At 36.6% G+C, this 24,461-nt stretch overlaps 1 protein-coding gene across 1 annotated transcript in view; it reads left to right on the top strand.

Annotated features, from left to right (window-relative positions):
• The window catches only part of USH2A (usherin), a 576,091-nt gene that overhangs the window by 100,664 nt on the left and 450,966 nt on the right, over nucleotides 1-24,461 (top strand). Inside the window, 2 exon segments of the mRNA XM_039883360.1 lie at nucleotides 11,239-11,434; nucleotides 14,175-14,305. Of these exon segments, the coding sequence (XP_039739294.1) occupies nucleotides 11,239-11,434; nucleotides 14,175-14,305 (327 nt within the window).

The raw sequence follows: 24,461 nt of genomic DNA, 5'->3' as shown, positions 1-24,461 counted from the left end.
AGTGTATATAAAACCACAAGAGTGAATAGCCAAAGCAACCTAGAAGAAATAAAAAGGACAAAGCTGGAGGCATCACACTTGCTGGTTTCAAAATAGATTACAAAGCTATAGTAATCAAAACAACATGATATGGGCATATAAAGATGAACAGAAAAACAATGGAACAGAATACAAAGGCCAGAAATAAACTAGTGCATGTGCATTCAATTGATCTTTGAAAAAGATGTGAAGAGTATAAAATGAGGCAAGGATAATCTCTTCAACAAATGGCGTTGGGGAAATTGGATATCCATATGCAAAAGAATGAAATTGGATCTTTAGTTTACACCATACACAAAAATCAACTCTAAATGGATTAAAAACTTAATTGTAAGACTTGAAATTGTAAAAGCCCTAGAAGAAAACATAGGAGGGAAACTTCATGACATTGATCTGGAAACTGATTTAATGGACATGATCCCAAAAGCACAGCAACATAATCAGAGAGAAGTGGAGTGGCAGCATGCCAAAAAGCTTTTGTGCAGGAAGAGAAGCAAGCAGAGTGAAAAGGCAACCTATAGAATGGGAGAAAATATTTGCAAACCATCTATCTGATAAATGGTGGATTTCTAAAACCTTTGAAGAACTATCGTTCGATAGCAAAAAAAAAAAACCCCACTAATAACCCAGTTCAAAAATGAGCTAAGTACTGGAAAAGACATTTTTCTAAAGACATACAAATGGCCAACAAGTATATGAAAATTGCTCAATGTTAGGGAAATGCAAATTAAAACTGCAATGAGATATCACCTCACACCTGTAGTGATGACTATTTTATGAAGAAAAACAAGACAATAGACGTTGATGATGTAGAGAAAATGAAACCTTTGTGCATTGTTGGTAGGGATACGAAATGGTGTGGCTGCTATGGAAGACAGCATGATAGTTTTACAAAGGATTAACCATGGAACCACCATATGATTCAGCAATCCCACTTCTGGGGATTTATCCAAAATAATTAAAATCTGGATCTTGAAGAGCATTAGCATTCCCGTGTTCTATGCAAATTATTCACAGCAGCCAGGATGTAGAAACAACCTAAATGTCCACTGATGGATGAATGAAGAAAATGTATTATATGCAATAAGATAGTCATCCTAAAAAAAAGGAAATCCCGCAATATATAACAATATGAATGAAACTTGAGGACATTGGTTAATTGAAATAAACCAGTTGCAGGACAAATGCTGTATGATTCCATTTATATGAGGTATCTAAAATAATTTAAAAAATGATAGAACAGCGGTTACTAAGGGAAGGGAGCAGAGAGAATAGGGAACCATTAGTGAGTTAGTGCTTCAGTAATGCACGTTCTAGAATTCTGCTCTGTGGCATTTTGCTTGCAGTTAACATCAAATCGTACACTTAAAATTCTTGTAGAGAGTAGAACTCTCCTTAAGTGTTTTTGCCACAATAAAAATTAAAAATGAATGAAATTTCTCAGTATACATATTTTCTCTAGCATAATTTTACTTTTGTATTTTTCCAGAAAATTATGTATAGTATCACATTTTTCAAGTTTATTAATATAGTGTTGGACAAAAGGTCCCCATAATTATGTCAGTCTCTACCTATTTGGTTTTTAATTTTTCTTCATTGGATGTGACAGAGACATCTATTTTGTTTTTTAAGCATTAGCTGATGTGCGTTTATTAATTTTTTTTATATTCTCAGTAATTTTTTATATCTCAAATTCTTCCTCCTTTTCTTATGTTTATTTTGCATAGCATATTCAATGATGGCTTTTCAGTTTTTCTTATTTACTATTAGTATCACTCGGGCAATTAACAATATCAGTGACTGAATTTTACTGAGTGCTTTCTATATGACAGGTATCGTGCTAAGAGATTTTCATATCTTCTCATTATTTCTTACAACACTCCATTTGTCAGATTAGAAAACTGTTGTTTGAGGCATTCAATGATACATGGCTAATAAATGGCAGAGGTGGTATTTGAAACCCAATCTGTGTGACTGAGAAGTTAATAATCATATAACTGTAATAAAATAGAAAGGTTAAAAATAATATGAAGGACATAAAAATAGATTAGGAAGTGTAACTCCTGAAAAAGAAAAAAAAAACTACACTGCAGTGCGATTCTCAGTGAACATAAAGCTGACATGAACTATGAGAAGAGTATCTAAAATTTTTAAGAAAAAAGCTATTAGAAATACTCATAGAAATTTCTAGAAAATGAAATAATTTGGAGATTTTTAACATATTTCCTCAAATGTTATTAGGATAGAAAATTGGAACAGAAAATTCTTTACAGTAGACACATTATAAATTAGAATCAATTGAATAGATATATTTCAATATTTATATGTATCAAGACTAAGACTCCTTTTCAAGTATGAGGAAACATTTACTTATATATTGTCAAAGAAAACTTGTATAAGTTACAAAAACCAGATGCGTTAAAGATCACATTCTCTGACCATGATGACTAAGGTCAGAAACAAATAACAAAAATGTAAACAGATTTAACAAATTTTAAACTATTCTCTTAAGTTACCATTTAAAAAGGAATAAAACAGAGCTGATTTCTCAGCAGAAGCAATGAAAGCCAGAAAACAATTTATCGTCATCTTTGAAGTGTCCAAAGAATATAAATGACAACACAGAATTCAAAAATGACCTTCGAGGGTGGAATAAACACATTTTCTAATAAACAGAAATTAAGAGATTTTTTTGCCAGTAGATGCAGTTAAATTAGAACTAAAATTCTTCAATCAGAAAAAGGAAAATGAATGGGGGAATGGGAGGTGTGGGGGGAAAAAGCAGGAAATGTAAAGAAACAAAAGCCAATGTGTGCATAAATTAGTACCTAATGTACAAAACTAAAAATAATGGTAACATTTAAATTGAATAGAGGAAATCAATGATGAAATACAAAAATTTGGATGGAATAAATGAAGTTAAAGGGTTTATCACTATGTAACTGAAAAAAGTATTAATTTATATTTGTAAGAAATCAGGGATGCATATTGCAGTCCCTTATGTGACTACAAAATTAGGGGAAAAATAACTATGAGCTTATAAAGGGGAAAATACAATGAAAAATTTTTAAAAATTTAAAGAGGATAAGATAGGAAAAAAAAGGAACACAAAAGAGGTACAAAAAATAGAAAACAAATTGTAAGGAGTATCAATAGGAGTATTAATAATTACAATAAAAGGTAATAGATTATATAAATTAAAAAACCATGATGATCAGCCTATATGCTGCTTACACAATACTTAAGAATAAAAGATTAGACAAAGAAATACCAAGAACACTAACCAAAAGAAGGGTAGTTTCAAATTTTCAGAGAACATATTTTAAGAAGTGTTTTAGAAATAACAAGGTATGTTTTGTAGTACTGAAAATATCATTTCACAAGAACAGAAGAAATGAATTTATGTTTATAGTTAAAATTTCTATACATATTTGGCAGAATTAAAGAGGAAATAGATAAATCTATAATAAGCAAAGGTTTTTAACTCACCTGTCTTAAAAATTAACAGATCAATAACAAAATTTTTAGCAAAATTAACATAATTGACCTAATTAATAGATAGCACTGTGCTTGATTATGATATAATTGATTTTCAAATAAACATAAAAATTAAAACTTTTAATATGTTTGGTCATGAAGCAATTCTCAACAAATTTCAAGTAATTCAAGTAAATCAGAGTATCAGACCATAGTAAAATTAAGCTAAAAATTAATAACCAAAAACCCCCAAAATCTCCAAATATTTGGAAAGAAAGCAATATATTTCCAAATATATGTCATGACTAATTCACAGAATCAAGGAAAAATCATGAGAACAATATTAGAAAATATTTTGATCTTAATAAGACATCAAAACCTCCTGAAAAGGAAATGAAGAACTTAAATGCATATATGATAAGAAAATGTTAACATTTGCCGCATTCACTTAATAAAAGAGAAAGCCCATGTAATCATCTCAGTAGACCCAGAAAAACATTCGATGAAGTTTTAAGGTCCATTTTTGATTAAAAAAAGAAAGAAAAACTCTTAGCCAGAAATAGAAGAGGATTTCCTTCATCCAATAAGCATACTAACCGGCAGGGCGGCGGGGTGACACTGTAGCAGACAGAATGGTAAATAAATTGTTACTCTCTCTGTCCATCATTAAAAATCTAAGCCAGCGCAATAGGGATTAAATGAAAGAAATAAATGGTATAAATATGGGAAACGAAGAAATACACCCGTCAGTATTCACAGTAAACATTAAAAGGTTCATGGACGGTCCAAAAGAATTTATGAACTAAAATGAAGGAGTAAATTTAGCAAAGTAACTGGACATATGATTAAAACAAAAATCAACTACATTTTTATGTGACAGGTTGCAATTACAACTTAATTTAAAATTATCGTAGCTTAAACAAATAACTTACTGAAAGACATACACATGATATTTTATTTTATTGACAAGTAAAATAAGTCAAATAAATTGAGAGCCAGAGCATGTTCATAAATTGAAGGCCTCAATATTATAAAAATATCAATTTTCCACAAGTTGAGCAACAAATCCAATGTAATCCCAATCAAAATCTCAGCAGAGTCAATTATGAATAATATGAATTATTATAAAATGTATATGAAATTGAAAAGACAAAATAGTCAAGATAATCAAAAAAAAAGAAGAAAAGTTGAGATAAGAAGAACTTGGAGAAGGCAAAGAACTAAAAAATACTACTGGACACCAAGACATAATAAAGCTACAATCAGATAATAGGGTGCAGGTGGAAATAGACAAACACACAGAAGGAAGAAGAGAGTCTCGAAACATACATTTCACCTATGAAAACATTGCACCACAGTGGGAAAGGGGCAATATTATTATTATTATTATTATTATTATTATTATTATTATTATTATCATTTAAAATGATTCTGGGTCAACTTGTTAAAATACGAAAGAAAAAACTCAATTATATTAAAACTGGAAATTTCTATTTACAAAAAGACATCACTAAGAGAGTAAAAGGGCAAATCCAGAATGCAATAAAACATTTGCAAAAACAATTATCCAGAGCAAATAAAGATCACCTACAAGTCAGAGGAACAATATAGAAAAATGGGCAAAATACTTGAACAAGCTTTTCACAAAAGGTCAGTAAATATGAATGCATGCTCAACTTCCTCTATGATCAGAGAATTTAAACAACATCAATAAAAATGCACTGTAACCAAAATAAAATTAAAACAAGAAATACCATGTATGGGCAAAGGTGTGGTAGAATAAAAATTTTTATACACTGCTATACCTTTGCTAGGTTTAAACTCAACAGAAAAGAGTGCATGTTTACCAGAAGACACATTTACATGGTTTAGAGTGTCCACGGCAGTGCGATTCAAAACAGCTAAAACCGGAAACTCTTCTGACGCATTTAACTATAATTTTTCCCACAAAAATGACTTTCCCTCACATTTGCTCATTGTCTCAGGGGAGGGATAAGACAGGGCAGAAGGGTGAGAGGTGAGCTCTGGTTGTAACTTCGGTTTGAAAAAGCCTAAAGCCCTTGAGAGAATGAAGAGCTCCCTGGACAAGCCTGAAATGTCGGTGGGCACGGCCGAGGGCTGTAGAGTAGAGCTGTCAGCCTCACCTAAACCTTATAGCTTGTGCTACTTTGGACATGGGCTATGGCAGAGGGCAGGAGGGACTTGGGAAGGAATGAGGAAAAAAAAAAATGATAGCTTGAATGTCAGAAAGCTAGAAAGGGGGATGGGTCCTGTGCTGACTTTTTAAGGTCACTTTTTGGAATTCGAGAGCGTAGTTCTGTGCCCTGTTCCAGGGGCAGGCACCCCAATGAGGTGGTGAGCTCCCCGAGAATAAAAAGCCACGCGGAGTGAGTTGAGCCAGGGCTGAACCGGAGACCAGCTTACAGATCCTACCTGTGCTCACCGTGGCCTTCCCGAAGCATCAGGTTCCCCCACACCCCAAAGTACTGAACCAGCACAGAGGCAAAAAGCCACGTGCATGCTCGAGCCAAGGAAGAAAGTGAATGCTGGCCATCTCAGCAGACCGGACGCTTCCCTGGTCACTGCCTCCCCACTAGGTATAAGCCACAAAACTTAGCTGCAGTGTTGGGGGACACTTCTATGAGCTGAAATTAAATGGAGTTAAAAAAAAAAATGAAAGCATGTGTCTTGCATGCCTTAATTACAGATCAGGGCAGTACGCAATTCCTAGGTTCAGGCATACCTGAGTTAGTGCCGGGTCGGTTCCAGACCACCGCATCCTGTTGTTGCTGGAGGGTCTTACCTTGATTTGTAAAAACCCTCAACATCTGTGAAGTACAATAAAACGAAGCGCAATAAAACAAGGTGTACCCACGTCTGCCCCATGGCTTCTCGGACTCTGATTAGCACCAGAATTTGGGGGGTGGACGTGAAATCAGAGAATTTGGGCTTCGTGAGCTTCTATAAGCACCTGCACCTGTGTTCAGCACTGTACATGCATTTCTTTAGTATTCCTAGGTGGTCTTCCACAGCTCCAGGGTCGGTGCCCCTAACCCCCGGCTGTTCAAGGTAAACTGTATTTCCACTTCCCACCTCTCCAGCCTCATTTTCCACCCCGCCCTTCTCTGCTCTGGCCACAGCAGGATTCTCCAGTTTCCATCCCCTCCAAGTCCTCTCGGGCTCTCTGGCCTCTTTGCTCCTTCCCCCCGACCCCACAGCTGACCAAGCAGTGCCCAGCGTTCCTTTTAAAAACAAGTTCAGATATTGCTGATTCTGTAAAACTTTGCAGGTACTTTCAGTAAATTACAGCCAGTTTAGGTTGTAGCATTGCTTTCAACTCCTTAAAGACAAATACGACCTGTTGTTCATTTTAGTGGCCCCGATTTCCTGGAATAGTGTCTGTATTAGTATTCCAGAGCTCCTGCAACAAATTAGCACAAACTTGGTGGTTTAAAACAACAGAACTTAATTCTCTCACAGGTTTGGAAGCCAGAAGTTCAAAATCAAGGTATCGGCAGGGCCAAGCTTGCTCAGAAGGCTGTGGGGAGGATCCTTCTTTGCCACTTCCAGCTTTTGTGGCTTAGGGTGTTTTGGGCTTATGGTAATATAACCCCATCTTTCCCTTCATTTTTCCATGGGCTTCTCTGTTGCTCTCTATCGTCTATTATAAGTCATCGGATTTAGCACCCACACTATACCAAGGATTCTATGTCATGATCAACAGAGACCCCATTTCTCAATAATGTCAGATTCTGAGGTCTTGCTGGACAAGATTGGAGGTCACTATTTAACCCACTAAAATGTCTAAAAAGAAAGAGCTCAATAAATACTGATTATTTCGTAGGAAGTAGACAGAATAAATGAAAGGACTTATATTCAAAATATATAAAGAAGTCTTTCAATGATAAGAAAAACAATCTGGTTTTTAAAAATTTTTTTCCTTTACTTTTTAAAAAAATATATTTTTAAAGCATTTGCGATTTACCATAAAATTGAAAGAGAGTCACAGATTTTTAATACACCTTCTGCCACCAGCCATGCATAGCCTCCCCCATTATCAACATCACTCACCAGAATGATTCTTTTCTTTATTTTTCCAATGATAAACCTACATTGACATATCATAATCAATCATTGTCCCTAAGTTTACCTTACAATTCACTCTTGGTATTGTACATTCTATGGGTATGGACAAGTATATCATGCACATATCCATACTTATAACAGCACACACAGTGTTTTCACTACCCTAAAAATCCCCAGTGCTCTGCTGAGTTATCTATCCCCTCCTGCATTCCTGACACCCACTGACCTTTCTGTTTTCGGCGTAGTTCTGTCTTTTCCGCAAAGTCATGTAGTTGGAATCACATAGACATAGCCTTTTCAGATTGTTTTTTTTTTCACTTAGTAATATGCATTTAATATTCCTAAATGTCTTTTCATGGCTCGATAGCTCATTTCTTTTTGGCACTGAATAATAGTCTATCGTCTGGATGTACCAAGTTTATTTATACATTCACCCACTGAAGGACATCTTGTTTGCTTCTAAGTTTGGCGATTGTGAATAAAGCTGCTATCAACATTTGTGAGCAGATTTTTGTGTGGACGTGTGTTTTCAGCTCCTTTGGGTAAATACGCAGGAGCACGATGGCTGAACCATATGGTAAGAGTATGCTTAGTTTTATAAGAAACTGCCAACTGTCTTCCAGAGTGGCTCTATCGTTCTATATTCCCACCAGTCACGTAGGAGAGTTCATCTCATCCACATCCTCACCAGCATTTGGTGTTGTATGTGCTCCAGATTTTGGCATTCTAATACGTGTGTAGGGGTATCTCACTGTTGTTTTAATTTACATTTCTCTGATGACATACAATATGGAGCATCTTTTCATATGCTTATTTGCCATCTGTATTATCTTCTTTGGTGAGGTGTTTGCTATGGTCTTTGGGCCATGTTTTAATAGGGTGGTTTGTTTTTTATTGTTGAGTTTTAAGAATTCTTTGTCTATTTTAGATGTCTTTCATCACATACATGTTTTACAATATTTTCTCTCAGTCTGTAGCTTGTCTTTTCATTTCCTTGACATTATCTTTGTAGAGCAGAAGATTTTAATTTTAATGGAGTCCAGCTTGTCAGTTATTTCTCTCATGGATTATGTCTCTGCTGTTGTACCTAAGAAGGCATCGCCATAGCCCAAACCATCTAGGTTTTCTCCTGTGTTGTCTTCAAAGAGTTTTATAGCTTTGTGTTTACATTTAAGTCTATTATCCATTTTGAGTTAATTTTCATGAAGGGTATAATGTCTAGATTTTTTTGTTGTTGATGCCTTTTGTGATTTTAGCTGAGCATTTTATAAGATTCTATTTTCTCTTCTTTCTTAGCATAGCAGTTATTACTTCTTTTTATTAACCTTTTTTAGTAGTTGTCCTAGATTTTTCAATAGGTGTATAACTAATCTAGTATATAGGTAGTGTAAATACCTTCTAATAAAATAATCCTAACTCCTTCATCCTGTCTCTTATATTATTGCTTTATTCATTTCAGTTATATGTAAGCATACATAAGCATTTACATATGAATAAGATATACATAAACATATATAATAGGATACATCGTTGCATCATTTTGAAAAAAGTATTAATTGTTAGATCAATTAAGAATAAGAAAAATAAGTTTTTCTTTTATTTTTACTTATTCCTTCTTCAGTGCTCTTCTGCCTTTGCATGGATCTGAGTTTCTAATCTATATTTTCCTTCTTCCTGAAGAACTTTCTAATATTTCTTACAAGGGAGATCTCCTGGCAACAAATTCCTTCATTGATTTTTGGTCTGAGAAAGTTTGTAATCTTCACTTTTGAAGGATAATTTTGCCAGGTACAGAATTCTAGGTGGTATTTTTTACCTCTGTCAACAATTTAAATATTTTAACTACTCTCTTCTTGCTTTCAAGGTTTCTGAGAAGTTGGATGTAATTATTATCTTTGTTCCCCTATGAGTCAGGTATTTTGACCTCGGGCTTATTTCACGATTTTATTTTTATTTTTTTTGCTGGATCATTGATTTTCTGTAGTTTGAAAATGCTGTCCTTAGGTATATTTTATTTTTTGTCATTTTCCTGCTTGTTCTCTGAGCTTCCCCATTTGTGGTTTGATGTTTGACATTAGTTTGGGGGGGAAGTCATTATTGTTACAAATATTTCTGTTCCTTTTTCTCTTTCTTTTCCTTCCAGCATTCCCCTTATGTATATGTTATACCTTTTGTAGTTGTCCTACAATCTTTAGTCTATTGTTTTTTTTTTCCCATCTTTATTCTCTTTGTTTTTCAGTTAGAGAGGTTTCTATTGATATATCCTCCAGTTCCTAGATTCTTTCCTTAGCCATGTTCAGTCTACTAATAATCCCAGCTAAGGCATTCTTAATTTCTGTTACAGCATTTTTGATCTCTAGCATTTCTTTTCAGTCCTTTCTTAAGATTTCCATCTCTCTGTGTACATTGCCCATGAGTCCTTGCACGCTGTCTACCCATTAGATCCCTTAGCATCGTAATCGTAGTTGATTTAAATTCCTGGTCTGATAATTTCAACATCCCTCCATAGCTGGTTTTGATGTTTGCTCTTTCTCTTTATATTGTAGTTTCAGTTTCTGTTTCTGTTTTTTGGTACGCCTTGTGATTTTTTTCTGGATGGCTGGCCATGCTGCGTAGGTAAAGTAACATGGTAGTGAGAGGTGAAGGAAGCGTTCTGTGATCCTGTGTTTAGGTCTCAGTCTTTCAGGGAGCCTGTACCATTGGACTGTGAACTCCACAAGAGTTTCTTAATTTTTTTCAACCCCCTTAAGAGGAATGGGTTGGCTGGAGTGGCCTGCATGTGGGTCTCCCCTTTCTAGGTCAGTTAGGCTCTGACTGTACCCCAGCAGATTAGCCTCTGCTTAACTAATTTCTCCTGAGGACAGATATTGTGAAGAATGACGGAATGCTCTGTTGTATTTCAAAATGATTTCTTTCCCTTTTCTCTGCTAGAAGCTCCAGGAATTTTTTTTCCTGTTATCTATTATGAAAACAATGTCATGCTCCTAAAAGTGAATCCCACAAAATTATGGGGGCCCCTTTATAACTAGGTGCCCCCATAATTTTCAGCTCTCAGACTCATCCATACTGAACTTCCAGCAATTTGTCAATTACAGTTTGGATGTTTTTACCCCAGCGTGGTTTTCCATGGAGGCTTCCGCTCATCTCTGCTCCTGTAGCCAGAGTTTCCTGTTTTTGCCTGTCTCTCTCTCCATCATGGGGGCAGCTATTTGCTCTGTTTCCTCCCCTTGGGGATCCAAAAAGAGTCATCGAGTTTTTCAGTCTGTTCAGCTTTCTACTTGTTAGGATGGCGTGGCAACTTCTAAGCTTTTCGCCTGTGGAACTGAAAACTGGAAGTCAAGTTTTTAATGTTTTGACAAAAAAAAAAAAAAAAAGGAAGGCCATGGAACATTAAAAACTTTCCCCATTGGTTATTAAGTTTGTTTTGCATGGTCACTTCTACATTTGCACACCACCATGCCTATAATGTATTAATTTCTGTTTTATAAAACATTTTTCAGAGTATAGTAGTTGCTGGCTTTTACCTCTTTGATATTAGCTTTCCATCTAGAGAAAATGCCTGATACATAAATAAGAACAAAGACAATTCAGAGCGTTATATTTATTCATTGTTCTGATATTTCTTTGTTGTTCTAGTGTGATCGCTGCTTGCCTCTTTATAATGACAAGCCCTTCCGCCAAGGTGATCAAGTTCACGCTTTCAATTGTAAACCTTGTCAGTGCAACAGCCATTCCAGAAGCTGCCACTACAGCATCTCAGAGGACCCATTTCCATCTGAGCACCACAGAGGGGGTGGAGGAGTGTGTGATGACTGTGAGCATAACACTACAGGTAATGAGCAAATAACCCAACACAAGCAGAGGCCAAATCGGCATTTGAGGTCCATGTGCCTCTGTATACAATAAGTAGCATTTTAAATTATGTGATTGCTATCTTATTTAAGAAAGTGGTTTCATACTGTTGAGATCGAAAACCAAAGTTGGTTCATCTAATATTCATAATGCCGGGTAATTAGGTGCTTTTCAGAAAGAGCAATGCAGTCTTACTACATCTTTTCAGGAAAAGTTTTTTTTTTTCTTTTTAAGTTCACAGCATTTGATTAAATTATGAATATTTTTTTTTTTTGGATAATTCAGGAATTGTTAGTTTGAGTGTATATACTAAAAATAAGTTTCCTTGCATGACCCCGATCTTCCACTATGTCTGAATTTTCACATAGAGATGTTTACATTCTGATTTGGCATGGACTCTGGTGACCTGGAAATATTGACATTTTTTTAAAAATGCTAATTATGTGCAGAAGATGGTTATTGAAGTCCTGTTCTGAAACCATCCAACATTTTGACTCATCATTGGAAAGTATTTTCTGAAAGGCTAGCATGTTAAAAGCAGAAGAAGGCAATTTCTGACTTTGTCAAATGTAACAGCCCAAGTCTGATGGATTTGAAAGTATGCTACTCTGAAGCCTAGACAAATTTAATAGATAATTGCTAATGACCTAAAATGTCACATAAGAACTTGGCTAGGCACTGGGAATATAAAGATTAACAAGATAATGACTATGCCTGTCTCCGCATGGATTCTTACATAGTGGGAAAGGCTCACAATTGAAGGAACAATTACAAAGTTGTGTGATGAGTGCTAAGATAGGGCAACTGTAACAGGAGTTAACCAGGTGATGGAGTGAGAGGAAGAGGAATTGGCAGGGAGTAGACAAAGGTTTCCGATAAGAGAAATAGTTGGAGAAAAAAACATGGTACCCTGGAAGAAACGATTGACCGGCTAATGGCTGTTTGTAAGACAAGGTGCTTGGAAGGAAGGCAAGGCCAGATTTTAGAGGACAAAGAGTTTGGCTTCTCTCTTAAGGTTAATGAGATGCCACTTAAGGGATTTATATAGGAAAGGGGCATAATAAGTTTCATGTTTTTAGAAGATCCATCTGATCATAAAATGGGGATGGATTAGAGAAATTTGGGGAAAGAAGTTTGGGGAAACCAGTTAGTAGGATACTACAATGGCCCAGGTGAGACATAATGCCAGAGTACTTTTAATTTATTATGGAGAGAGAGAAGTTGATCCGAGAGATGTTTAGGATGGAAAACGACAGCATTTTTGAGCAAGGTGCACGGTATAGGTGACTCCTGCTTGGCATTTCAGTTTGAGCAATAGGGTCAATGTTGGTGTCAGCCATTGAGGCAGGAAACACAGGCGGAGCAAGCTTAGGGAGAAGAGGGCAGGTTCTGTTTTGGACATGTTTACTGTGTGTCTCCAAGAGACATAGGAGAGCTTTTCTCGTGGGAGGTCGGGAACACAGTTCTGGAGTTCCTTTCTTAAGAAAAGTCTTTTGCGATGCCTCAGAAAAGATCAATATCATCGACATACTTTAGTGGCTCCTTATGTTAATCACAGTTTGTAAACATGCATTTATTCCTGTAATTATTTAAGAGAATCATCTTACCCACCAGACTGCAGGAAAGTTCTGTGAGGAGGGCACGGCCTATATTTTGCTCCCTACTGCATTCCTCAGCTCTTAGCACGTTGTTTGGAACATGGTGATCACCCAATAAACAACCAATGAATGACATTTAAAGGAGATATTTCTAGATTGGAGATATGAAGTTGGGAATCATCAGCATATGTAAATGAAAATATTCTAAAAGTACTATAAATCCATTTAATTTATAATTAGTAGCCAGTATCCATCAGAATGTGAGTTTTCACTTGATTAAATTATTTTCATAGCCTTCTCATATTGGGCCAATTTCAGGAATATTTGAGCAGAATGCATAATGTTTAAAAGGGAAATTGATCATCTTGAGTTATATTTCGGCTTATTTCAGTGATCATATATGCTACTCATTTATTTTAAAAACTGCCTGTATGTTATTTTCTTTTATCAAACTGTAAGGGAAATTTTCTGATTAATAAATTGTAAACTAAAGGAATTACCTGATATTTTTAATAGGCCAGAGTATTCTAATATTTATTGTAAAATGTATTTGATATATCTAAATATGAAAAATTTCTATTGATATTTGCAATGAAAAATAATTACCATAAGCACTAACAGAAGCATTTGCTTTTAATTTTGTTAACTATAGAATAATGAATTATAGTAAGAGCAGTCTCCTATTTTACAATATTTAGTTCTGGAAGATATTTCTAATATTACATACCTAGTTGTTTCTAACTAGATAACTGTCATCTTCCATACCTGTAGAAGTTTCTCATATTTGATTTAGATTAAGTGTCTGGCTCTAAAAATCAAGAAAAGTTTTAAGTTTAGAAAGAAACTCTTTCAAAATGTATGGGCCCCTCCAAAGCACAGCTTTTTAGACGTACGGTATTATATAACAGATGGGAGTTTAATGAAGTAAAGCACAGCTTGTAACAGGTTCATTGTTTCATATGCTCTGGATCACCAAATTGGCAGGTAGAGATGAAAGGTGCATTAAAACGGACGTCCCGAAAATTATAGAATTCCCTCAAAGGGATACAGTCTTTAATTTTGAATTATGCAACTGATTTTAATGAATTGGAAGTCATAATGCATAACCTTTCTCTGACACAGGAAGAAACTGTGAACTGTGTAAGGATTACTTTTTCCGACTAGTTGGTATGGATCCGTCAGCCATAGATGTTTGCAAATCCTGTGATTGTGATAAAATTGGCACTAGAAACAGTAGCCTCCTTTGTGATCAGGTGAGTTCTCAGAATTGAAGGTAAGGAATTATTCTCTTTCAAAACTAACTTGGGAGATGTTCTACTAGTGGAATCAAAGACTGTATTTATCAGGATGTCTTCTGTGTGCTTTTGCATTTCACAGGGATGGTAGGTTCAGGAGTATTTCTGGGCAACGTTTAATATGAACATAATATATAAGGCTACGTAGGTGATCCTTTGCATAGAAGAAAGGCTCATTTTATTTTTAATTTTACAAATGTCAAAAAAAATTGGAAGGTAGGGGTTCGAAGTAAACTGGGAAATAAATTGAGCATCTGCCTTGGAATTGTTGGAAGAGTAATATTAACAAATGATATTAGCTAAATAAGAACATTTTTTTCTTCCAAATACCATAGAAGATAGAATAACAAAGGTCACTTGTGCATAGATCTAAATGGAAATTACAGTTCTGCATCTAAATTTCTTATTCCAACCTTCTATCTTAACAGTACAAAGAATTTTTATAGTTTTATACATTTGCATTACAACATCACAAAAATTGATGTCTGGCATACAAGAACACAGATTCCAACTAACCTGGGTCGATATATCCTACATCAACCCAAAGAATGGGAGAAAATATTTGCAAAGTATATGTCCAACAAGACTTGTCTCTAGTACATATAAAGAACCTTTATAAGTCAATAATAAAAAGACAATACAATTAAAAATGGCTGAAGGATCTAAGTAGATAATTATCCAAGGACGATACACAAATGGCCAATAAGGCCATGAAAAGAAGCTTCACATTATTAGTCTTCAGAAAAATGCAAATCAAAACCACAATGAGATACCACTTTATACTTACTGGTGTGGCTCTCATTAAAAGCATAGTTAATAGCAAGCATTAATGAGGATGTGGAGATAATTGGTATTCCCATAGACTGCCGGCAGGAATGGAAAATGTGCACCCACTTTTACATACAGGAAACAATCTTGTGTTTCTCAACATAGTAAACATAGTGTTACCATATGACCTAGTGCTTTCATGCCCAGGTATATACCCAAGTAAAACGAAAACACATCTCATCACACAATCTTACTCATGAGCACTCATCACTCCACTATTCATAATAATCAACATGCAGAATAGTCCAATGTCAATCAACTGATGAGTCGATAAAATGTAGTTTATCCACTCCATGGAATATTATTCAGCAGTAAGAAGAAAAGAAGTAATGACATATTTTAACGTGTACTTTGGTGGAGAGAAAGTGGTTTTTAGATGCTTCTGCATGTCAGTCTTTTCCATGTGCCAAAATCTAGTTTAGAAATGGACGAAAGAAAAGACATACTTTAAAATGTTAACATTTAAAAAATTTCTTTTAAAATTTTTTCTTCCAATTTTCTTTGTTGACAATTTTATAGTAGAAAAAAATAAAAATTTTGTGAAATCTGATATATAGCCAGAGAGAATTACCGATAGGAATCTGAAAGCAGATATGATAGAACTGTTTCATGAATTTGAAACCTCCATGTTGTCTATCTCTAAATCATATTCATATTTTACTTCAATTTCTATTATTTTCTTATGATCCAAGTATAAACACAAAGCATATGACACAAAGATTTTTATTACATGTTAAAATATAGCATCAAGTATACCTTGCTTAAGTAAAGGTACAAAAGATTTCTCAAAATGTTTGTTGTCATTTTCAATGTGATAGCATGGTACATGCTTAAAAAGTTGTCAACAATGTCAGAATCATAAACTGTAAAATTGTATTCAAGGACATTTTTAAAATTCATGCAACCACAATCCTTAATAATATTAGGGAGCATATAAGAAAATTAGGCAGTAGTTCAACTCTCATTTTGTTATAATAACTTAGGAACCAGGCCAGCCCCAAATGGCCCGAGGGACTATGCTGGGCACTCTGCGTTCTGGAAAGGGAACTTTCTCTTTGGCAGTTGTCATCGGAAACTCAATCCAATCTCATAAGCTAGGGCACGTTCGCCTTATTCTTCCATAAGAAATGTTGTAATTCTTCCCCATGTGAATGCCAAGATCTCGAGAATGGCATGAAGTAATGCTCTGAGTCACCACATCCTAAAAATACAGATGCCAAAGTGAAGACATAGAGAACATCTAAAGCACAGTAATTATTAATATTAATAGGAGCGTAGAAAATGGAGAAGACTCATTGTTATTGTTGAAGAGTCCTTAATATAGAATCTTTGGTCCCTAGGGCATTAAAGGCACATTTACATATGTCTTTAAATTGTGCAGAGGAGTGTATCTGAGCATTTTGTTGTTGGTTTGCTTATTTATGTATCTTTAAGGGGAGAGCTTTCAGTACTTTCATCAGACCCAAGAGGTGTACATGATCCAAAAAAGATTACAATTCACTGCACTTGAGAAAATAAGTCCATTTATCTTAAGAACAGCCTTGGCTCTTAGTACAGATAGATATAATGTGAGTTTTCTAAGATATCACCGTACTTCCTTCTCCTTTCCTGGGGAATCAGAGCATGAGTTGTTTGACGTCTGTCCTGAGTTGGAGGTTGACCAGTCTTTCTCTTTCCTCATCTAGTGTAACTTATGTCCAGAAAAACAAGATAGGGCCCCAGGCTTGGATGATACTTTAGAGAGAGTGTCCCAAGTTATGTGGAGAAGGGTCTATGAACTCATAGGTAGAGCACACAGACGTGGGCATCCAGTAAGCTCTGACCCAGAGTGGGTTGCACTGTATGGCTCCAGCCTGTCCCTTCGAGGTTGCTGCCCTTTGTGTGTTTGCTGGTGCTCCTGGAATACCTGATACGGACACCTGCACAGGTGCTGCTGATGAGGTGAAGAGACTTAGGAAAGTCCCTAGCATATGGCCTGACTCATGAAGACATACATCCAAGAAAGGTTGTCTAGGTGCTTTTCTGTTTCTGTTGGGAGTTGTCTCCACCCCTCCTACCTTGTCTCTCTCTCTCTCACTTGCCTGTCTTCTTCAATTTGGCTGAGAAAACCATGAGGGTTCAGCTTCAACAGTCAAAATCTAGGAGGTCAGCCAGAGCAAGGATGCTCAAACTTCTAATTTGCATGTGAATATCTCAGGTATCTTTTAAAAAGGTAGATTCTGATTCAGGAAATCTGGAGAGGGGACTGAGATTTTGCTGTTTGTAAAACTTCTCAAGTGATGCTGTTGGTACTGGTCTATGGACCACTCTTTACCATCAGAGTAGCTGTAACATTGTCTATCAAAGAAGCAGAGATTAAAGAAGCAGGATGCGGACTGGAAGCGGGGACATCACTGTGAGTGTGTCCTTATGCTTGGTCAGGAGCGGGCTCACTCTCTTCTGTCCTCCGAATCTCATCTTCAAATGGTTTTCTTCGTTTTACACATCACTGAGCCTCTGTTAAATCACACTGGAATTGTACCCAAGGCTGTGTCCTCAAAATGAGAGGATCTAACCTAAGCTATTTTCTTTAAAAATGGAAAACAAAATACATAAGATAATCTGAAAGCGAGTAGGCTGAAATCTGAAAATATAGTTGTAATCGTATAAAAAGAAAGAATAGTTGATTGTAATGTTCAACAGAGCCAGAACAGAGAAATGATTAAGAGTCATTGAAAAACAGATTAATAAGGCAGGAACCTGGGTGTCGAAATGCATTTGATGAACTGGAAAGACATCACTGAAGGGACTATTCCAGGTCTGACCCGGGGAGGATGGAGTCATAAGGAAGAAGCACCCTACTCACGAAAATTGATTGTTCCGCCAAAGTGATAATTTTCAAGAAAATATGTTAGAAAATAGAGCAAGATATACTTTCTCTGCATAATGTACCCTTTCCTGCAGTTCATCAATGCTTTTTTATCTGCTCAGAACTAGATATTTGTCATTAATTACCACAACATGTTCAAAAGTCAATGTGTAAATTTTCCAGAAATAGATTACCTTATATGTTGTGCTCCCCACATAGAAAAGTGTACAAATGAATGTAATGCACAAGTGTCTTCAGCCTCTGAGGAGCTTTGCTCTGAATAGTGTAATGTGTGGATATTGGCTACAAGCGTTAAGATGGTGAAGGATATGAAAGGTGGGGAGTTTACCTAGGGCTTAAAAAAGAGGCATGAAGATCTGGGCATAAGTCGTGAGGTTTCCCATTCAGAGACGTAAGCAGAGGTGTGTGGTAACATTTCTCTTGCAGCTGATAAGCTGAGGAATAGCTGATTACCCTGAGAATGTAGAGGGCCAGCTACAAAGGACAGGAACAAAGATACTGGGATGCAAATGAGAAAAGAATGGGAAAATGGATCTGAGCTTGATAGAAAGGCTCATACCGAAGGAGTTATCCAAGAATCAGTATGGTGACAAACTACCTGCAGTTAAAACGGACGGAACTGTACCTGAGGCGAGGTTTCCAGCCTCAGTCTAAGTTGACTTCCACACGATTGGACACATCTGGCGTCTCCACAGGCATGAACTCACCCCCAGGGCCAGGGTATACAAACATGGCCAAATAATAATACCTTAGGCATTTAAGGCTAGATCCATCAGTGAAGATAGCATTGACAGGATGTCAGGGAGTACCTGGATGTTGACTTAAACAGTATGTGTAAAATGATATCAAATGAGGCCCATTGCATTGCTGCCGAGACCTAAACAGATGTTATTAACAAACTCCAAAATATCTAGTGGCCCAAACAATATAGGAGTTCGTTTCTTGTTTGTATAACCCCTCCAAGGCAGCTCGTCGCGGTTGCTTGGTGGCTCTCCCCGCACCTGCTGATTCAAGGACACAGGCTTCTTCCATAGCTCTGCTTTCCCTTAGGGAAGGAAAGGACAGTGCAGGCAAACAACCCCCACCTTTTAAAAGTCTTGAAAAGAGGCACACATCTCTTCTGCTTCCATCCTGTTGGTGAGAGCTGGTCACACGGCAACACTTGTTGCATGGAGTCCTGGACAAATGCGGCCCCTGGCGGGGTAGCCACCTCTGAGCTACGCTGTGCACCGTGGAAGAGGAGAGCGGGTCTTGGTGGGATGCCAGCCGACTCTGCTCAGTACCGTGCAACAGAAGGCAGCCCAAGAGTGAAGGGATGTTCTCTTCTACATGTGGAACAGGGTGGCTTCTGCTTAATGAGAGGCCCTGAGAATAGAGCCCCTCATCGGCACCTCGGGGTCACCAGGCCATTCATAATGGTGGACCTCGGGTAGTGGCAGAGGTGCCAGTGGAAAACAGTTGGCTACAGCTGTGTCAGCCCATGTCAGGAAAAAGAGGAATGGGATACAACTGGGAGAAGCACCAGCTCGCACGCGAAGTGAGAAGACTTGTTCGTAAGCACGTGTGAGGGAGCGGCCCCAGGGACGAGCAGATGAGCAAGTGATGACCGCCGTCTGGGTGCTCCCAGACAAGGGGGCACGCGAAGAGTAGTATCGCCGTCTGGGTGCTCCCAGACAAGGGGGCACGCGAAGAGTAGTATCGCCGTCTGGGTGCTCCCAGACAAGGGGGCACGTGAAGAGAGTAGTATGCTTAGGGATCATAGATTTTGAAGGCAATTACAGAATATGAATATTTTAAGAGTTTTGGCAAGAGCAGCCAAAACAGGATATAGATATATGATAGGTAAGATAGATGGACTGAAATGGAATTATGCTATATCACATATATGATATATGTTATAGACAAATGTATGATATCAGTATAGTGAGTTTGTTTTAAAAACTAGTCAGCACACTGTCGCGCCCCTTTGTGCTTTTTGATGATATGGATTTATTCAGAGCAGAACGTAGCCAACCTCCTTCTTCCATGGCCCACCAGATCAGTGTGCCGATCACTTCCCAAGTCATGTGCACTCCCAATCGGTGGCAAAGGCACAAGGCTCCCCTGTTCGTCAGGCCTGGGGGATGTTTAAGCTCATGGGCTGAGGGACTGGTCTCCACCTTAGTCTGCTCCCGTGTGGTTTTAGTACCTTGCATGGGAGTGCCGCATTTTGAAATGTGTAGGACAGATTGGCAGGCGGATGACATATTGCTAAAAATGTAGGAGGACAGAAACTTGTCAGTAAGATTCTCATCCATGCCATTTGTTTCGTACTCGCCATGTGCAAAGACTGATGCAAACATTTTTAGTCAGTTAATTCAGCCCTTACTAAAGGTGTGAAGTAGTTACTAGTTTAACCATTGCGGAATTAAGGAGACCGAGCCTCAGAGAAATTAGGTAACTCCTCCAAGATCACACCACTGATACCAAGGAATAGCAGAAATTCTAAACTTGTATTGTTTCCAGAGCCCAAGGCAAACTTGTGGGTAGAGATGCTTGGTCCTACTTAAACATAGAGTCCACAGCAGGTTGCTAAACGAGATGTTCACGCACACCGTCCTAAGGTAGGATGGAAGCTTGTCCGTTTGCCTTGGGATCATTATAGTAAGTCCTGTGAATTTAATCCTAACTGTTAAAAAATTCCTAAATATTTAGGAAATAACAATGTGCATATAATTTAGTAGCCAATTAATGTCTTGTAATCAGTACAATCCTCATGGAGATTCGAGTGGTGCCGACGAGTTCAGGTAGCCCCCTTAGCACTTAATGCATACCAGGGATTCAGCTCATTATCTCACACATACGCTAATTTAACTATTTTCTGGTGGCACTTTTTAAAAGCCTGATTTTAGTTTCCTTATCTCATATGGGCATCTTCCTCTCTTAAGAATATCCAGAATTTGTATTTTTCCTGGATCAGCAAACTAACACAATAGTAAGCAAACATTCTATTGTAGGAGTTCATAGCAACTTCGATTGATTTTACCAAAATGAAACAAAGACGTTTAAACCAAACGAGTTAACTTTCCTAAAAGCGTATTTCTATACATTAACTTTGATGTGGAAAATGCATTTATTTATGTTGGAACTGTTTTTAAAATGCTACTGTGAGTTCTTTCATTTTGATAAAGTTAAAACATACTCTTTTTATTAATTTTGCAGCAAATTACAGCAAGATCACACCATATTGTGCCATTCACATGACATTTATGAAATGATCCAATTTACCATGGCGACATATATTACATGCATTTTCTTTTTACAAGTTATAGTTTATAATCTGAGCGAAATAGAACTAAACCACTACCACCCCCCAAAAAGGGATGACGCAATAAGAAATTATACCCCTTTGAGAGCTAGCATATAATTATAGTGCTTCTCTTCAAACCGCTCGAGTACGTAGCATTGCTGGGAACGGTGTGTGTGTGGGAAACATCTTCACACTCTTTCTGTCTTGAACACTCAAAAGACTGAGAAAAATGGTCTTTCGTTCCTACCATTGCTTTGTTGGAGCATGCTTCAAAATGTCACCTTTTTGCACACTCCTTAGAAATTATAGTGGGGAAATTTGGAAAGCAGTTTCTCAGAAATGCCTTTTGGAGAGAGAGGGGACTACAAAAGTACACCAGCCTGACAAATGACGGGCATTGTAGAATGGAAAAGAAAAGACATCTTGGTTTTACACCAAGTAGAAGCTTTTCTTCTACAATGACTTTTTTCGACAGCTGAGCAAAATGATAAACAGCAGTATCACAAAACACTTAAATAGAAACAAGTATTATGATGTACATTATTCACCCAGCATTCTCCAATTCATGACATTTATATGTGGCAGAAACTACTGCAGATTCATTTATTTATTTTTGAAGTGAAATGACTGCTTTACAAAGGTAGCCTGTTACATTAATATGGACTTTTCTTCTCTAGAGAGGAAGAAGCATAAGGAAAGAAATCATTGTATCTATACTAGAAATATATAATAATTCTTAGGGTCCACACCTTAGGGCTGAGCAAGCTTCTTAGCAGAGAGAATATACTGTCCATAGATGATCGATGATAGATAGAGATAGATAGATACATACATACATTCATATGTTACGATAAATATGTATTCTTTTAGAAGCACCAGTAGTGCTACAAATAATTAGATATTTCACAAAAGCTTTTTTAAAAGGAATTCTAAAACCATTTTATTTCTAGAATTAACATTCACATGCTGAGTAGTATAATTACTCCAATATTAGTTCAGAAACACTGTTTATTTGATACACAAAGATAGAACTATCAATAATTTGAAGAGATGCATGACAGAGGAAAAAATCAGTAAGACAAAATTTCTAGGAATTGACTTACTGCAATGACAGCATAGGTAGCAAGTACTTAAACACTAATTCTTAAATATTTGTGTTTATAAGAACCATGATGTTCGTTTATTTTGTTTTTAGGATTTCGCATGTAAGTGAGAGCATGTGGTATTTGTCTTTGTCTATCTGACTTATTTCACTTAGCATCATACCCTCTAGGTCCATCCATGTTGTCGCAAATGGTAAGATTTTATTCTTTTATATGGCTGCGGAATATTTCATTGCGTACCTGCACCACATCTTCTTTAACCAGTTGTCTGCTGATGGGTGTTGAGGCTGCTTCTGTAACAAGGCTAGTGCACAAGCCCACTCGCTAGTCTTTTAACTTGTCCAAAATAATCCCCCAACCTCCTTCTCGCCCATCTTTCTCTTATAAAACAGTACTACTGTTTTAAATGTTTATTATTAAATGCTTTCAGACTTTAAAGAAAAAAAAAAGAGCAAAAACAAAGAACCTAGGTGAAAGGAAATAATTTCTTAAAAGACTAAAAATTAGACAAACTAGAAATGGGACAATAAGTAGTGAAATTAAACAAACTCAATAGTTGGTTCTTTGAAAAGATTAATAAAATTGAGAAAACGCAAATTGCTAACATCCGAAATTTTAAAAAGGGACATCGCAGCATATTCTACAAACCTCTAAAAGATAATAATACAGTATTCTGAATTATTTTCTCCTAAGAAATTTGACATCCTAAATGAAATGGACAATTTAACACAGAACTAACACAAGAAAAAGCAGAACATTAATACAAACCTAACATAAGAAAAAATAGAAAATCTAAATAACTCTATGTAAATCAAAGACATTGAATTTGTAATCAAAATATAAATTTCAACAAGGAAAATTTCAGGCCCAGAGGACTTAACTGGTGAATTCTTTAATAACATAAATATATCACATCCATCCTATGTAGACTCTTAGAAAACTGGGGAGCATGCACTTCCAAACTTGTTTGGTCATGGCTCTGTAATCTTAATATCATAAACTGACTTTTTTTTTAAAGTCCATTTGGATTTTTTACATAAATAGATGTACTATAACTTAATATATTAGCAAATCAAATTCTGTAGTATGTGGTAATGCACTATGACAGTCTGTCCTTCCTATAGAAAGGACAGACCCCTGAGGTAGGGTATTAATGTTACATGAGGCTAGAGAGGCGCGTGGAGGCCATGTTGTGGGAGCTGGACGTTGCTAGGCAGGCGATAAGGAGCTGTTGAACGTTGCTGAGTGTGAACGTGACAGTGGTATACCACGTAGGCAGGAGGCAGCGTGAGCAGTGCATCCCAGAGGGGAGAAGTAGTGTGTCACAAGGATTGTTTAGAATCGCTAGTACTTGGTGATACTAAAAAGCAAAGCAACATTTATATGATTTTAACTTGTTTACAGAAAGAACATCCTCTTAACTTTCTGCACTCAGTGTGTTCCTCTCTATCTCACCTTTACGATGCTCCAGAAGTATCATCAGAATTGGCGTGGATGAAAATTAATATGATAGTTTATTAGATGTATTAGGGACGAGGACTAGACCATAAAAACCATTCTCTGTGAGTTGCTGGGTAATGATGGCTACTCTAAAGGGAGACGTGGTAGAAACTCAGAGATATTGCTCATGTAATATGACCTTACACGACTCACTGGGTACCTACCATATCCTTGCATGTCATCAGACATTTGTTGAGTAACAGTTTGAATGAATGAGTTTCTCAACAGAGAAGAATAGGAGTTAAAGAATTTCTATTAAAAAAAGTCTACAGTCATGTCTATAAAAGAAAAGAATATTCTCAGGAATGTTCTCATTGATCAATAGATTTTTGCCCTCATTTGTATTTCTTTTCTGTTCAAACAAAACCCACCAAATCAAATTTAATTTCCAGGGTAGAGTTCCTGTTCTTAAGATTTTGAATTTGCTTTTCAAATTCTTATTTTGTTTGGCATCATCAATATTATCTCACTGGCTTTTAATGAGTTCTCTGAGAAGATGTAATCTATAGAACATTAGATCATCTC

The sequence above is a fragment of the Pteropus medius genome, unplaced genomic scaffold (genome assembly GCF_902729225.1).
Source record: "Pteropus medius unplaced genomic scaffold, Ma_sr-lr_union100, whole genome shotgun sequence".
Taxonomy (NCBI): domain Eukaryota; kingdom Metazoa; phylum Chordata; class Mammalia; order Chiroptera; family Pteropodidae; genus Pteropus; species Pteropus medius.
The sequence above is the reverse complement of the archived record's forward strand: the minus strand, read 5'-3'. Positions and strand labels throughout refer to the sequence as shown.